Here is a 15,769-nt window from a genome sequence, read left to right as displayed (position 1 = left end):
TCCTTACCCGGGCAAAAACAATACAGGATTTATATTGGAGTGTCCTGATCCCCAGATCTTTAACCCAGCCACATATAAAAAGTTGTACACCTCCATGCTCTTCCAGGTTTTCATCCATTTGTCCGTGTAGAACAATGTCTGCAGCACCAGGTAGTTTGAGATGTTGGGGAACTCAACGGATGGATCATTTTCCAACTCATAAGGAATGAATGAATGAATGAATGAATAACTTTATTTAAACACAATAAGTTGATCAGCAAAGCTGGCGGGGTCGTGCATGTAGAGATACAAATAATTACAAATACAAAAAACTAAAAATATACAAAATCTTTATTAACCCCCCCCCCAAATCTGTTGATTATCTTCACATTAAATTAATAGTATGCATATTGCATATATGCATAATATATATATATATATATATATATATATATATATATATATATATATATATATATGCAAGCCCTGTGATGACCTGGCGACTTGTCCAGGGTGTACCCCGCCTTTCGCCCGTAGTCAGCTGGGATAGGCTCCAGCTTGCCTGCGACCCTGTAGAAGGATAAAGCGGCTAGAGATGATGAGATGAGATGATATATATATATATATATATATATATATATATATGCATGTATGCAGACTGCATATATAATATATATGCATAATATATATACATATTGCATATATGCAGAATATATATGCATATATGCAGACTGTATAAAATCAAGTTCATTTATTTCTCAACAGCATTATTTGAACACAATCAGTTGATGGTAGAATGAAAGGAGGCAGTTCTTCGGGGGAATGCATGCACCCACGGCTATACCTAGAACCCATGTTTCAGTTTTCTGAAAGGATTAAAGATTTGGTTAGTTTTAAATGTTTGCTTTGTTTGCTGAAAACGAACCACATCACGGCCTACAAAAACTTGCCATTCAACCTGTGGGAGCATATTGAGGTATGTAAATGTTTTATTCCAAGAGAAAGCTTGCAACGAAGTTGTCTGTGCTTTTAGAGCTAGCGATAACATTGCAAACGTAGCTATGCAGTCTGGTTAGTCAAATGACTTTCTATGGATTTGCCCGCCAAGTTGCCATAGACTTCTCCATGGCTAACATTAACACATAGCTAGTTAACTTGGACACTGTTAGTTAGCATGTAAAAATGGAGTCACGCTAACATGACTAATGTTAACTTATCTGAAAGTCCTGTCAGAAACACTATGTTTTACCATAATCTTGCCAAATAAACAGAATGTAGAAATCTTTCTTTTCTAGTAGCGTTAGCTACCCAATATGATTTCGAGTTTGAAAAGGGTTTGCTGGCATGTCAGGTGGGGTTTCACTGACTAGCTAGCTTAACGTTAAACCACCATGATGGCACAGCGTGCATTCATTTTGTGAATTCGCATTTCTGTCTTTGGTAACGGCATTAGGTTTTGTAGGCGTTGTAGCAATAATACAACGATGCATTGACAGAAAATGTACTTTTAATACTTAAGTATTTTTAAAAGCAAGTACTTCAGTACTTTAACCTAAGTAAAAATTTGACTGTACAACTTTCACTTGTATCGGAGTAACATTTGACCAGTGCGATCTGTACTTTGACTTACAGTAATGAAGTTGGATACTTTGTCCACCTCTGCTGATGAGTGGATTGCATCATGTGGTATGGCCGCTATATTTTGCTTTTGTTTGATTTCACAAAAAAGGTGCCATGTTCTAAGTTGTTTAACACATCCAAATATAAATATCAGGAAACGCAATGTGAAATCTGAATCTATTATCTCACCCATCATTTGATCCCCAACTCAAATGACTTCAGAATCTATTATCTCACCCATCATTTGATCCCCAACTCAAATGACTTCAGTGTGGAGCAAAAGTGAATGAATTGGCCTTGCTGCTCCAATACTTTCGGAAGGGACTGTATAATCAGCTGCACTGTACGTGTTAATTACCCATGAATAAGCATTTGGAAACTTCCTAAAAATAGGTATGTTTTGTGCGTGGTGTGTGTGTTCCTGTGGACATACCCTCTGAAAAAGCTGCATCGCTCTCCTGTCCAAAGCCCATAGATCCATCAGAGAGCCACACAGATCTCTCTGACAGCAGGAACATCCGTGTATTCAGATTGAATTCGACAGCAACAGGATCACTAACCTACAGATAGCAAAGGGTAATAATAACAACCATGACAAAATTATACTTTACATAAATATGCAGTATGTCCAAAAAGAGGTTTATCAGTTAAGGAAAGCAAAATACATTTCAACAATAATGTTTTGTTAAAGCTGCAGTTGGTAACCTGTATAAAAATAACTTTGTCATATTTGCTAAAACCAGGCTTGTAGTACTCGAGTCCAACTCGTGCCCTCATATTAAGGACTTGTGACTTGACTTGGACTTGAGCACTGATGACTTGGACTTGAACTTGGACTCGTGCATTAACTGCATTCGGACTCATAAATTGGAGATGAGGACTCTGATTTTTTTTTTTGTAACATTTGTAATAATTTGGCATAAGATATTTATATCCACGTTAATTTTTATACTCACTTCGTGCAAGAGAATGCACATTCACCTGTTCAGGAACAAACTAACGTTAATGGCGCTAAAATGCCTGGAGAGAAGTCCGTAGAATTGTCCACTTTGCTTATACAGACTTCTCGTGTAGTGGGAAAAAAATACACTGCTATGTGTTCCATATGTAGAAGAACTATCGAGGAGACGACAGGGACAGCCTCAAACTTCAATCGTCATTTGGCAAGACTCCACCCAGAGAAGGAAGTGACACACTATGTTCATTGCTCTGTTGATAGCAGGACTTGCTTGCTGACCGATGAACTAGCTAGTGTTAACCCTCTCTCATGTTATTTGCCCTGTTGATAGTGGGCGGGGCTTGCTGAGAGATGAACAAGCTTTTTATCTGTAGCCTGTTAACTAAAATGGGGCAGTCAAGCAGTAACGTTAGTCCAACACAGTAGGAGAGACGGGTTCATATAAAGGCAGCAACTCGACTTGAAATTTTCTTTAAATGGCTCGGACTTGAACACTAGGGACTCAAGACTGGACTCGGACTCGAGGTTTAGTGAATTGACTACAACACTAACCCAGAGCAGGTCAATGCCACTGTACACAAAGTGAGATCCATGAAAACAAGGTTGGAGTAGAAGAACTGACCTCATAGCCCTGACCTCAACACCACTGAACAGCTTTGGCATGAACTGAAATGCTGACTGCACTTCACTGACCTCACTAACACTCTTGTGGCTGAATGGATAAATCCCCACAGCCGTGTTCTAAAATGCCTTCCCAGAAGAGAGTGGGGGTTATTAGAACAGCTAAGGGGGACTGAATCTGGAATGGAAAGGTCAACAAGCACATATATGTATGTGGTGGTCAGGTGTCCACAAACATTTGGACAATGCATTTCCTTTTTTTTTTTACCTGCTGGAATCTGATGTCCAGGTCAAAAGTGACTGGCTCTCTGGGGTCACACACTGCAGAAACGGAGTACTCGACGTTTAAGGTCGTGGTGCAGGGGATTAGCTTCACTGTGTAGGTGCCAGAATAATCACGTACCTGTACGATACATAACCAAGATACAGCCAGGAAAATAGAGATTATTATATTATATGATTATATTATCATATGGATGACCCATATTCAATCCATTTCTAATGACTATGTTTAAAGACGCCTTGCTTGTAGGAACAAATCATGATATGCTTGAAAGCCATTAAAACATCCTTTAAAGTGGATCTTACAAAGTGAAATGGAAGCTTGTTGAATTATCAAGTTAAGCAGTGATGAAGCTTTGCATATTACGAGTTCTTAGGTTTTATCCAGTTTGCTCCAACACTCACAGCCAAGTCTGAAGTGAATTCCCACTGTTGCATGGGCTGGTTGTAGGTGGGTTCCGTTCTGACCAAGGAAAGGTTAAAGGTTAACCCTGGATGGGCTGCACTTATGACCACTGAGGTCAAAGGAGACGCTGGATGAAAGAGACAAAGATAAAACCATAGCCTTAGGCAAAGAAAAGCTTTGAAGTGGGGCACAAAAGATGCAAGTAGCTACAAGTACTTATGACGAGACGAAGACTCTTATTCACAGACACTCTTGGGCCCCTTTTACACAGCCTGTTCAAGGCGGAAATCGTACGCCTTTATTCCACCTTGTCCATCCAGCCATCCGTTATCTGTAACCGCGTATCCTGTGCAGGGTTGCGGGCAAGCTGGAGCTTGGGCTAATTAGCCTCTAATTAGCCTAACCTGCATGTCTTTGGACTGTGGGGGAAACCGGAGCACCCAGAGGAAACCCACGCAGACACGGAGAGAACATGCAAACTCCACACAGAGAGGCTCCTGTCAGCCACTGGGCTCGAACCCAGAACCTTCTTGCTGTGAAGTGACAGTATTAACCACTACGCCACCATGCCGCCCCTATTCCACCTTGTGTTCCATACAAAACGTCCAAATGCGGAACGGGGGTCTATGTTGTTCCGCCTCTCAGTCATAATGATCAGTAGTAACAAAGCCAAAATCAACATCTGTGTAAAAGGGACAGCTGGTACGGCGGGACAGGGTGTAATGCTTTTGACACTGACATTCTTCTTTCAGAGACCAGCAGACATTAAAATGTCTCCATCTCCACCATCTAAGGCCCCGGTCACACCGCCCGAACTTTGCTGGAGCGTTCCTGGAGCGGTGAAAAAAATTCATCACCGCTCGTAACCGTTCACCACCGTTTAACAAAAGTTGGCCTCCGTTAAAGCAACGCCGTATATGCTCGGCCACCGCTGATGTTTCTCGAGGGGCCCTCCTACCGCTCCGAAAGTTTTGAGCTGCACAAAATATTGCGAGCAGTGAGGAGGGGGCAATTTTCCGCCCCGGCAAAGTTCACCCCCGCTCCACCAACGCCCAGTCAAAGTTTGGCACCGCTAGACGCAAGTTCGTGGACGCTTGGGTCCGCTAGGCCAACGCAGAAATTTTGAACGCTGGACCACCGCTGCTTCGCCAGCGTTGCCCGGGCGGCGATTAAACGTTGCACAAACTTCGGTGGAGCGGTTGTAAGTGTTTTACGAGCGGACACGGGGTTACTGGAACGGTGTCGGGCGTTGAAGCAGCTATCCATGGCGGCGATGAACTTTGGTTTGGCGTTGGTATAGAGGTGTCGGAGTGGGACCAGAATTTGGCTATAAATACGGGCAGGGGCGCAGATACGTTTTTTGAACTGGGGGGGACAAAGCTGCCAGCAAACCAACCCCAACCCCGATATGCCTGTCAAGCTTGTTGTGGGTTACCATAGCAACCAAGCTCGAGCTCGCAACCTGTGCAGTCTGCGCAGCTCAACCAACCGAATATCAGTCTTTGTTTTGTTTTATGTGAGTTGTTGCAACTATGTATACACTGCTGTGCACCTCAATAAACCGAATGGTAATTAGTCTTTTGATTTTTCCGTGAGGTTTGCCTTATGCAAAGAAAGACAGCATAGACGTTTTTTCCTCCCTATAAGTGGGGGGGACCGAACGAAGTGAATTTAAATCTGGGTGGGACGAATCCCACCCGTCCCCCCCTCTATCTGCGCCCGTGAATATGGGGAGAAATGGACCAGGAGCTCATTTGGAATCGAGCTGCCGTTGAGTTCAGACCTCATCTATATCGAATTTGCTCAAAGTTACAGTAAAACTGTATCACCATGGATGCTGAGAGACTTGCTATGATTGGTGCTAAACCAACTTTATACCCCCGCCGAGCCAAAGCCCACATGCGCAGAACGCCGCTATACCAACGCTCGCTACCGCTAAACCAACGCTAAAGCAACGCCGGCTTCAGCGGTGCACCGCTAAGCCAACGCCCATGTTTTCGATTTTTTTTCCCATTTTGTGCGCGGTGACGAGCGTTGTCGAAATTCGGCCCCCCCTCCCTACCGTTCAAGGAACGCTCCAGCAAAGTTCGGGCGGTGTGACCGGGGCCTAAGGTTCACATGCCTTTCTGCCTCAAATCACTGCCTACTTCTCTTCACTTTCTCCTCAATATAGTTCCAATAATAATAATAATAATAATAATAATAATAATAATGGTTTATTAGAATTATCCAAAACAAAATCTGGTTTTTACAATGCTAAAAACTAAGATCAAAACACACTTAAACAGACTAAGGATATAATTTTTTAAAATCCTGAGAAAAAAATAAAAATAAAATAAATAAAATAAAATAGATGTATACAATCTAAAAGAAATCTAATTAATGATATTCATTGTGTACAGTGGTGTAGTGGTTAGCACTGTCGCCTCACAGCAAGAAGGTTCCGGGTTCAAGCCCAGTGACCGACGAGGGCCTTTCTGTGTGGAGTTTGCATGTTCTCCCCGTGGGTTTCCTCCGGGTGCTCCGGTTTCCCCCACAGTCCAAAGACATGCAGGTTAGGCTAACTGGTGGCTCTAAATTGACCGTAGGTGTGAATGTGAGTGTGAATGGTTGTCCGTGTCTCTGTGTCAGCCCTGCGATGATCTGGCGACTTGTCCAGGGTGTACCCCGCCTTTCGCCCGTAGTCAGCTGGGATAGGCTCCAGCTTGCCTGCAACCCTGTAGAACAGGATAAAGTGGCTACAGATAATGGATGGAGTATATAAATACAGCGCAAAACTAACATCTGTTATGTGCGCAAGTAAAAAAACAAAACAAAAAAAACCCCCACCTTTTTCCTGAAGTTACGTTGTTCATTTAAATTGGTACAGTTACTCAGGTCTTTAGGAAGAGAACTAAATATCTTAGATGCACTATCTTGAAAAGTACCTGATATCAATGTGCACCTAAGCTTAAGGTGCCTAGTTTAGCAGAGAGACCATGCTGGTGTGTGTTATTTTAACTTAAAACTACATGGCCTTTCGATTTCATAAAATCTGTGAAGTTTAGTTCCCTCTGAAATTTGGTCATTGTGATTATGTTTATTTCTGTAATATCTTTAAAAACCAGGCCATTCTGTGGCTGGGAAGTTATTTAATTTGAGGGGATTCCCTAGCAAATAATGAGCATGAAATCACTCGCTTCATGCAGTCGAGCAGACAGAGGAAGTCCGGTGTGCGCATGCACACGCTTACCTTCGGCTTCTTCTTCTTTTGGGTTTTACGGCAGTTGGCATCCAGTCTTGCATTCCTGCCATCTACAGGTTTACCTTGACCGTGCACGGAAAGTTACATCATTCTGTCGCTAAACGAACAGCTGATCACACTGAGGTGCTTGCTGAATGCCAATATTTTTTAGTTTGGTCCTGCGTTTCCTTTCCTTTGCAACATAACACCTTTTCTTCTCGCTTTCTGTTACTGTAGTTGGTCTTTCCAGTTTCATTTGCATCCTCCATTTTTCTCTCCTGTTTCAAATTTGTATCCCACAATGCCTTGCGTGAACAGGGAAAGCCCACCACGTGATGCATGACGTAGGATCTTGTATTGTGTCATGGTGAAGCAAGAAAAAAATAGCGGAGAATTTTGGGCCAGGTGGCCCTAAATTCATTAATTGTTCTGTTAAAAAAAAAAAAATCATAAAATTGGAAGTCTGTGATTCGAATTCAGTAGCTTTCAGTCCACTAAACAAAAATAACTGGGTGTCGGGAAAATTCTTTTTATGACCTACACTTGAAAAATCTGAAAGACGGTCTACAACCCCGATTCCAAAAAAGTTGGGACAAAGTACAAATTGTAAATAAAAACGCAATGCAATAATTTACAAATCTCAAAAACTGATATTGTATTTACAATAGAACATAGACAACATATCACATGTCAAAAGTGAGACATTTTGAAATTTCATGCCAAATATTGGCTCATTTGAAATTTCATGACAGCAACACATCTCAAAAAAGTTGGGACAGGGGCAATAAGAGGCTGGAAAAGTTAAAGGTACAAAAAAGGAACAGCTGGAGGACCAAATTGCAACTCATTAGCTCAATTGGCAATAGGTCATTAACATGACTGGGTATAAAAAGAGCATCTTGGAGTGGCAGCGGCTCTCAGAAGTAAAGATGGGAAGAGGATCACCAATCCCCCTAATTCTGCGCCGACAAATAGTGGAGCAATATCAGAAAGGAGTTCGACAGTGTAAAATTGCAAAGAGTTTCAACATATCATCATCTACAGTGCATATCATCAAAAGATTCAGAGAATCTGGAAGAATCTCTGTGCGTAAGGGTCAAGGCCGGAAAACCATACTGGGTGCCCGTGATCTTCGGGCCCTTAGACAGCACTGCATCACATACAGGCATGCTTCTGTATTGGAAATCCCAAAATGGGCTCAGGAATATTTCCAGAGAACATTATCTGTGAACGCAATTCACCGTGCCACCCGCCGTTGCCAGCTAAAACTCTATAGTTCAAAGAAGAAGCCGTATCTAAACATGATCCAGAAGCGCAGACGTCTTCTCTGGGCCAAGGCTCATTTAAAATGGACTGTGGCAAAGTGGAAAACTGTTCTGTGGTCAGACGAATCAAAATTTGAAGTTCTTTATGGAAATCAGGGACGCCGTGTCATTCGGACTAAAGAGGAGAATGACGACCCAAGTTGTTATCAGCGCTCAGTTCAGAAGCCTGCATCTCTGATGGTATGGGGTTGCATTAGTGCGTGTGGCATGAGCAGCTTACACATCTGGAAAGACACCATCAATGCTGAAAGGTATATCCAGGTTCTAGAGCAACATATGCTCCCATCCAGACGACGTCTCTTTCAGGGAAGACCTTGCATTTTCCAACATGACAATGCCAAACCACATACTGCATCAATTACAGCATCATGGCTGCGTAGAAGAAGGGTCCGGGTACTGAACTGGCCAGCCTGCAGTCCAGATCTTTCACCCATAGAAAACATTTGGCGCATCATAAAACGGAAGATACGACAAAAAAGACCTAAGACAGTTGAGCAACTAGAATCCTACATTAGACAAGAATGGGTTAACATTCCTATCCCTAAACTTGAGCAACTTGTCTCCTCAGTCCCCAGACGTTTACAGACTGTTGTAAAGAGAAAAGGGGGTGTCTCACAGTGGTAAACATGGCCTTGTCCCAAGTTTTTTGAGATGTGTTGTCATGAAATTTAAAATCACCTAATTTTTCTCTTTAAATGATACATTTTCTCAGTTTAAACATTTGATATGTCATCTATGTTCTATTCTGAATAAAATATGGAATTTTGAAACTTCCACATCATTGCATTCCATTTTTATTTACAATTTGTACTTTGTCCCAACTTTTTTGGAATCGGGGTTGTACCTTTAAGATAAGAAGGCCAATAACTACAACTACTAACATACTATTTGTGTACTAACTTGCACAAATTAAACTCTCTATGCTCCACAATGGGGAGCCAGCCTAGTTTAAGAATATCAGATGTCTGTAAAACATCATGCTTCGTTATGAAGCTTGCAGCAGTCAGCTGTAAACGCTCAACAAGTTCATCAGGCATGGGATACGATATTGAATCATTCAAATCTATTTTAGACAAAATAAGAGATTCGGCTCACTGTTTCCTTACGTGAAATGGAGAGAAGTTTTTAATTTTTCGAAAGAACAGCTAACGTCCCATAGCAACTAGAGATCTTTGAGCTGAGATCACCGTTCCACTTCAAATTTTGATGGATTTCAGTTCCAAGGAGATGAGTTGCGGTAATACTTTCAAGCATTTGTCCATTAACAGAGACATTAGTTTGGTAGTTACAAACATGATTCACAAACATGTTGCTTGCATGAGTCTCTCAACTCCTGTCTTCTTTGTTCTCTCTGTCTCTTTCCTATCTGTTTGAGAGCACGGTTTTCTGTAGCATACCTTTTTCCCCCCGAAAAGCCAGCTCGGGTAATGGACCAAAAGCACCTCGCTCGGTTCACTCACCACTGTTTAAACACAATGCCAAGATGACTGGGGTATTCATATTTCTGACACGTAGATACATCATGCTTGATGCTGATGCTCTGTTGTGACATCTGTCACAACAGATGTTGATGCTGATGCTCTGTTGTGACACCTCTGGTTGCGGAACACTGGCTCATTATGTCAAAACACAAAGCCGGCACGAAGCCGCACCAGTATTTGTTTCAGTGTAAAATCATGAAAGCCAGAATATTGAGGTGCCTTCTTTATGCCAATATTACAGAATTTCTGTGTAAAAAGGGCTTTAGACTTGCTGATAACAACAACGAACCTCCTGTTCTGTTCATTCATTAACAATGGAAATAATTTTCTCCGTTTATCTGAGATATTCTGACCGATCACCAAGCTTCAAGTAAATATTTTAGTGTTGTTCCACTTCGTAAAAGAATAAATAAATGTAATCATGACTTTGAGACAGTCTCAAATAATGATATAGTATATTTTTCAACCTGGTTAATTTCTCTATGTGTTACTTTTTCTCATATGTAAAATATACTTAATTGCAAGAAGTAACAGTTTATTAAATTATTAATTCTTCTAAAAAAAAAAATCTCACCATGATGCGAGGCCACAAACAACCCCCGAAAGTGAGCTTTGGTGTGGAAGTTGACTACCAGACGGCCCAGATCGTTAATCCTCATGCTGGCTGGGTAAAAAGCTCCTACATAAACACATCATGAGCAGGTCAGCACCAAATCTATGTAACATGATTTAGTCCAGATTCACTTAAATTCTTTAAACAACTGAAACACATTTGCTAACACAGTCTCAGCATACATCTGAATGGCTAACTGTTTGCTCCAAGACCCAACTGTGGCTCTTTGATGGACTTGGGATTTGATCCATCAACCTTTTGGTCTGTAGCACAGAAACCTGGCCACTGAGCCACCACTGCCATCATATCTGTAATATTTCCATTTAGAAGTCGTTCATATGCTTTAAATAATGTCAATAATGAGATAAATACTGAATTGCGTCCAACGTCACATCCGCCTCATTAGATATGCAAGACGTGAAGTGGTGGTCAGCTCAGCTGACTGGTCACAAAGCGTTACTATCATTATTTTGCGCTGTTCGAATCGATCAAACCGTAAAACTGATAAAAGTTTCTTCCAGGTTCCCTGTGAAGTGATAAAGGGTGAAAGAGCAAAGGATTTTACCAAAAGGCGACAAGAAAGGCAACTCTTAAACCTTTCACTGTGATTGAACGAAGCAGAGTCGAACAACACTCGAGTTTGCAGTGATCACTTCATGAAAATTTGTAAATTCCTCCAATTTACAGTAAGGTCCATATATATTTGGACACTGACACAAATTTTGTTTTTTTACCTGTTTACTGAAACATATTCGTTATAGTTATATAATGGACATGGACATAAAGTCCAGACTTTCAGCTTTCATTTGAGGGTATCCAAAATAAAATTGGATGAAGGGTTTAGGAGTTTCAGCTCCTTAACATGCGCCACCCTGTTTTTAAAGGGACCAAAAGTAATTGGACAATTGACTCAAAGGCTATTTCATAGGCAGGTGTGGGAAATTCCTTCGTTATGTCATTCTCAATTAAGCAGATAAAAGGCCTGGAGTTGATTTGAGGTGTGGTGCTTGCATTTGGAAGATTTTGCTGTGAAGAAAACATGTGGTCAAAGGAGCTCTCCATGCAGGTGAAACAAGCCATCCTTAAGCTGCGAAAACAGAAAAAACCCATCTGAGAAATTGCTACAATATTAGGAGTGGCAAAATCTACAGTTTGGTACATCCTGAGAAAGAAAGAAAGCACTGGTGAACTCATCAATGCAAAAAGACCTGGACGCCCACAGAAGACAACAGTGGTGGATGATCGCAGAATAATTTCCATGGTGAAGAGAAACCCCTTCACAACAGCCAACCAAGCGAACAACACTCTCCAGGAGGTAGGCGTATCAATATCCAAATCTACCATCAAGAGAAGACTGCATGAAAGTAAATACAGAGGGTTCACTGCACGGTGCGAGCCACTCATAAGCCTCAAGAATAAAAAGTCTATATTGGACTTTGCTAAAATACATCTAAAAAAGCCAGCACAGTTCTGGAAGAATATTCTTTGGACAGATGAAACCAAGATCAACCTCTACCAGAATGATGGAAAGAAAAAAGTATGGCGAAGGCGTGGTACAGCTCATGATCCAAAGCATACCACATCATCTGTAAAACACGGCGGAGGCAGTGTGATGGCTTGGGCATGCGTGGCTGCCAGTGGCACTGGGTCACTAGTGTTTATTGATGATGTGACACAGGACAGAAGCAGCCGGATGAATTCTGAGGTATTCAGAGACATACTGTGTGCTCAAATCCAGCCAAACTGATTGGTTGGCGTTTCATAATACAGATGGACAATGACCCAAAACATAAAGCCAAAGCAACCCAGGAGTTTATTAAAGCAAAGAAGTGGAATATTCTTGAATGGCCAAGTCAGTCACCTGATCTCAACCCAATTGAGCATGCATTTCACTTGTTAAAGACTAAACTTCAGACAGAAAGGCCCACAAACAAACAGCAACTGAAAACCGGTGCAGTAAAGGCCTGGCAGAGCATTAAAAAGGAGGAACCAGAGTGTCTGGTGATGTCCATGAGTTCAAGACTTCAGGCAGTCATTGCCAACAAAGGGTTTTCAACCAAGTATTAGAAATGAACATTTTATTTACAATTATTTAATTTGTCCAATTACTTTTGAGCCCCTGAAATGAAGGGATTGTGTTTAAAAAATGCTTTAGTTCCTCACATTTTTATGCAATCATTTTGTTCAACCCACTGAATTAAAGCTGAAAGTCTGAACTTCAACTGCATCTGAATTGTTTTGTTCAAAATTCATTGTGGTAATGTACAGAACCAAAAATAGAAAAATGTTGCCTCTGTCCAAATATTTATGGACCTAACTGTATTTTGTTTGGATTTGCAAATTATTTTCCTTTATTTTGTGATGTTCTTAAGTTCAGGAGACGCTCAAGTCCTCAGCTGTGTTTTTGTTTACTGTTTGATCATGGTTGCCATATTGTAAACTAACACACATGTTTTCACTTTATTTATCAGGATGTCCTTGCAATCTTTACAAGGACAATGATGTACACTGGGCTCCTACACTGAACTAGAGAGATAAGATAATCCAGACAATCCACATAAACACACAAGCAGAGCTCAAGAGTTAACAGCACGAAACTGCTTCCCCGGCCATGCAGTTACAGTGAGCTGTGATAACTTCTCAGTCCTGTTTCACCCATACAGTGTCTTGCAAAAGTATTCATCCCCCTTGGTGTTTGCCCTGTTTTGTTGCATTACAAGCTGGAATTAATATGGATTTTTGGAGGGTTAGCACCATTTGATTTATACAACATGTCTACAGCTTTAAAGGTGAAAATTATTGTTTTATTGTGACACAAACAATAATTAAGATGAAAAAAAACCCTCCAGAAATCTGGAGGGTGCATAGGTATTCACCCCCTTTTGTATGAAACCCCTAAATAAGAGCTGGTCCAACCAATTCACTTCATAAGTCACATCATTAGTTGATTAAGATCCACCTGCGTGCAATCAAAGTGTCACATGATCTGTCACATGATGTCTGTATAAATCAACCTGTTCTGGAAGGACCCTGACTCTGCAACACTACTAAGCAAGCAACATGAAAACCAAGGAGCCTCCAAACAGGTCAGAGACAAAGTTGTGGAGAAGTATAGATCAGGGTTGGGTTATAAAAAAATATCCCAAACTTTTGAATATCCCACCATTAAATCCATTATAGCAAAATGGAAAGAATATGGCACCACTACAAACCTGACAAGAGAAGGCCACCCACCAAAACTCACAGACCAGGCAAGGAGGGCATTAATCAGAGATTCAACAAAGACACCAAGGATAACACTGAAGGAGCTGCAAAGATCCACAGCGGAGATGGGAGGATCTGTCCATAGGACCACTTTAAGCCACAGAGCAGGGCTTTATGGAAGAGTGGCCAACATCATGTGGCAGACTGCCCAAACACATGGAAGAAGATTCTCTGGTCAGATGAGACTAAAATTTAACTTTTTGGCCATCATGAGAAATGCCATGTGTGGCGCAAACCCAACACCCTGAGAACACCATTCCTACAGTGAAATATGGTGGTGGCATGATCAGGAGGCAGGTACAGGAAAGCTGGTCAGGATTGAAGGAAAGATGGATGGGACTAAATACAGGGCAATTCTGGAGGAAAACCTGTTTGAGTCAGCCAGAGATTTGAAACTGGGATGAAGGTTTGTGGTTGGTAGAAGAGAGCAACTGGACTTGCTTGAAAAGTCTTGAAGACGTTTCGCCTCTCGTCCGAAAGGCATCATCAGTTCTGTCTGTCTAATAGGGAGTATCAAGTATTTATCCTCTCATGGATCATAATAGAATCCAAATCAGAATGCTGATGGCTGCATTGAAGGTGGCTGATAGATGTCATAGACACCCACCTCTGTTCAGTGATGGTCGTTCCAGGCTGACAAAATTGAACGATCCTCTCTGGCTAAGATGTCTGCCAGTTTTCTGGAAGTCCTCTCATACTCCCGCACTAGTCGAAGGGAACTCATCCCAAAGTGTGTAGAAACATATCTGTGAAGATACTCAGTCGTCCAGGTACATAGTAATCTGTGGTTGGTAGAAGAGAGCAACTGGACTTGCTTGAAAAGTCTTGAAGACGTTTCGCCTCTCGTCTGAAAGGCATCATCAGTTCTGTCTGTCTAATAGGGAGTATCAAGTATTTCAAGTATATCAAGTATCAGCATTCTGATTTGGATTCTATTATGATCCATGAGAGGATAAATACTTGATACTCCCTATTAGACAGACAGAACTGATGATGCCTTTCGGACGAGAGGCGAAACGTCTTCAAGACTTTTCAAGCAAGTCCAGTTGCTCTCTTCTACCAACCACAGATTACTATGTACCTGGACGACTGAGTATCTTCACAGATATGGGATGAAGGTTCACATTCCAGCAGGACAATGCAACATTTAAATGTCTTGGAATGGCCTAATCAAAGCCCAGACCTCAATCCAATCGAGAATCTGTGGCATAACTTGAAGATTGCTGTATACCAACGTAACCCATCTAACTTGAAGGAGTTGGAGCAGTTTTGCCTTGAGGAATGGGCAAAAATCCCAGTGGCTGGATGTACTAAGCTAATAGAGACATTCCCCAAGAGACTTGCAGTTGTAATTGCAGCAAAAGGTGGCTCTACAAAGTATTGACTTTGGGAGGGGTGAATACCTATGCACACTCCAGATTTCTGATTTTTCATCTTAATTATTGTTTGTGTTACAATTAAAAATATGCACCTTTAAAGTGGTAGGCATGTTGTGTAAATCAAATGGTGCTAACCCCCCAAAATCCATTTTAATTCCAGCTTGTAATGCGACAAAACAGGACAAACACAAAGGGGGATGAATACTTTTGCAAGACATTGTACCCATGTGTTTAAAGGTGTTTCTGTGGATCTTTGTGAATTATTTACCTGGAGAGAAGAACAGGGAGGATTGAGAATCAAGTGGCTGTGATTCGTTTACACCCGATACTAAAACTTGTAGCATCCTAGCAAATGTTGCCAAGACGCGTACAAAGAGCCCAAAAATGCCAACTTACCCAGGCATAAACAATACAGGATTTATCTTGTAGTGTCTTGATTCCCAGATCTTTAACCTAGCCACCCAGTGTAGAACGATATCTGCAGCACCAGGTAATTCAAGATGTCAGGGAACGCAACAGATGGAAATTTTCCAACTCATAGGAAAAATTCTTCTTTGTTAATGTGTAAGGATCTATCCCATTGCAAAGAGCAACTTTCTGAAGGTATCTTGACCATGC

At 41.5% G+C, this 15,769-nt stretch overlaps 1 protein-coding gene across 1 annotated transcript in view; it reads right to left on the bottom strand.

Annotated features, from left to right (window-relative positions):
• frem2a (FRAS1 related extracellular matrix 2a) overlaps nt 1-15,769 on the bottom strand; it is a 239,449-nt gene that overhangs the window by 7,950 nt on the left and 215,730 nt on the right. Inside the window, exons 18-21 of the mRNA XM_060909268.1 lie at nt 10,470-10,574; nt 3,866-3,993; nt 3,447-3,581; nt 2,033-2,159 (exon numbers count right to left, since the gene is read on the bottom strand). Of these exons, the coding sequence (XP_060765251.1) occupies nt 2,033-2,159; nt 3,447-3,581; nt 3,866-3,993; nt 10,470-10,574 (495 nt within the window). The remainder of the gene's footprint in view (nt 1-2,032; nt 2,160-3,446; nt 3,582-3,865; nt 3,994-10,469; nt 10,575-15,769) is intronic.

The sequence above is a fragment of the Neoarius graeffei genome, chromosome 25 (assembly GCF_027579695.1).
Source record: "Neoarius graeffei isolate fNeoGra1 chromosome 25, fNeoGra1.pri, whole genome shotgun sequence".
NCBI classification, from domain to species: domain Eukaryota; kingdom Metazoa; phylum Chordata; class Actinopteri; order Siluriformes; family Ariidae; genus Neoarius; species Neoarius graeffei.
Note: the sequence above shows the minus strand (reverse complement) of the source record. Positions and strands in the feature narration are given on the sequence as shown.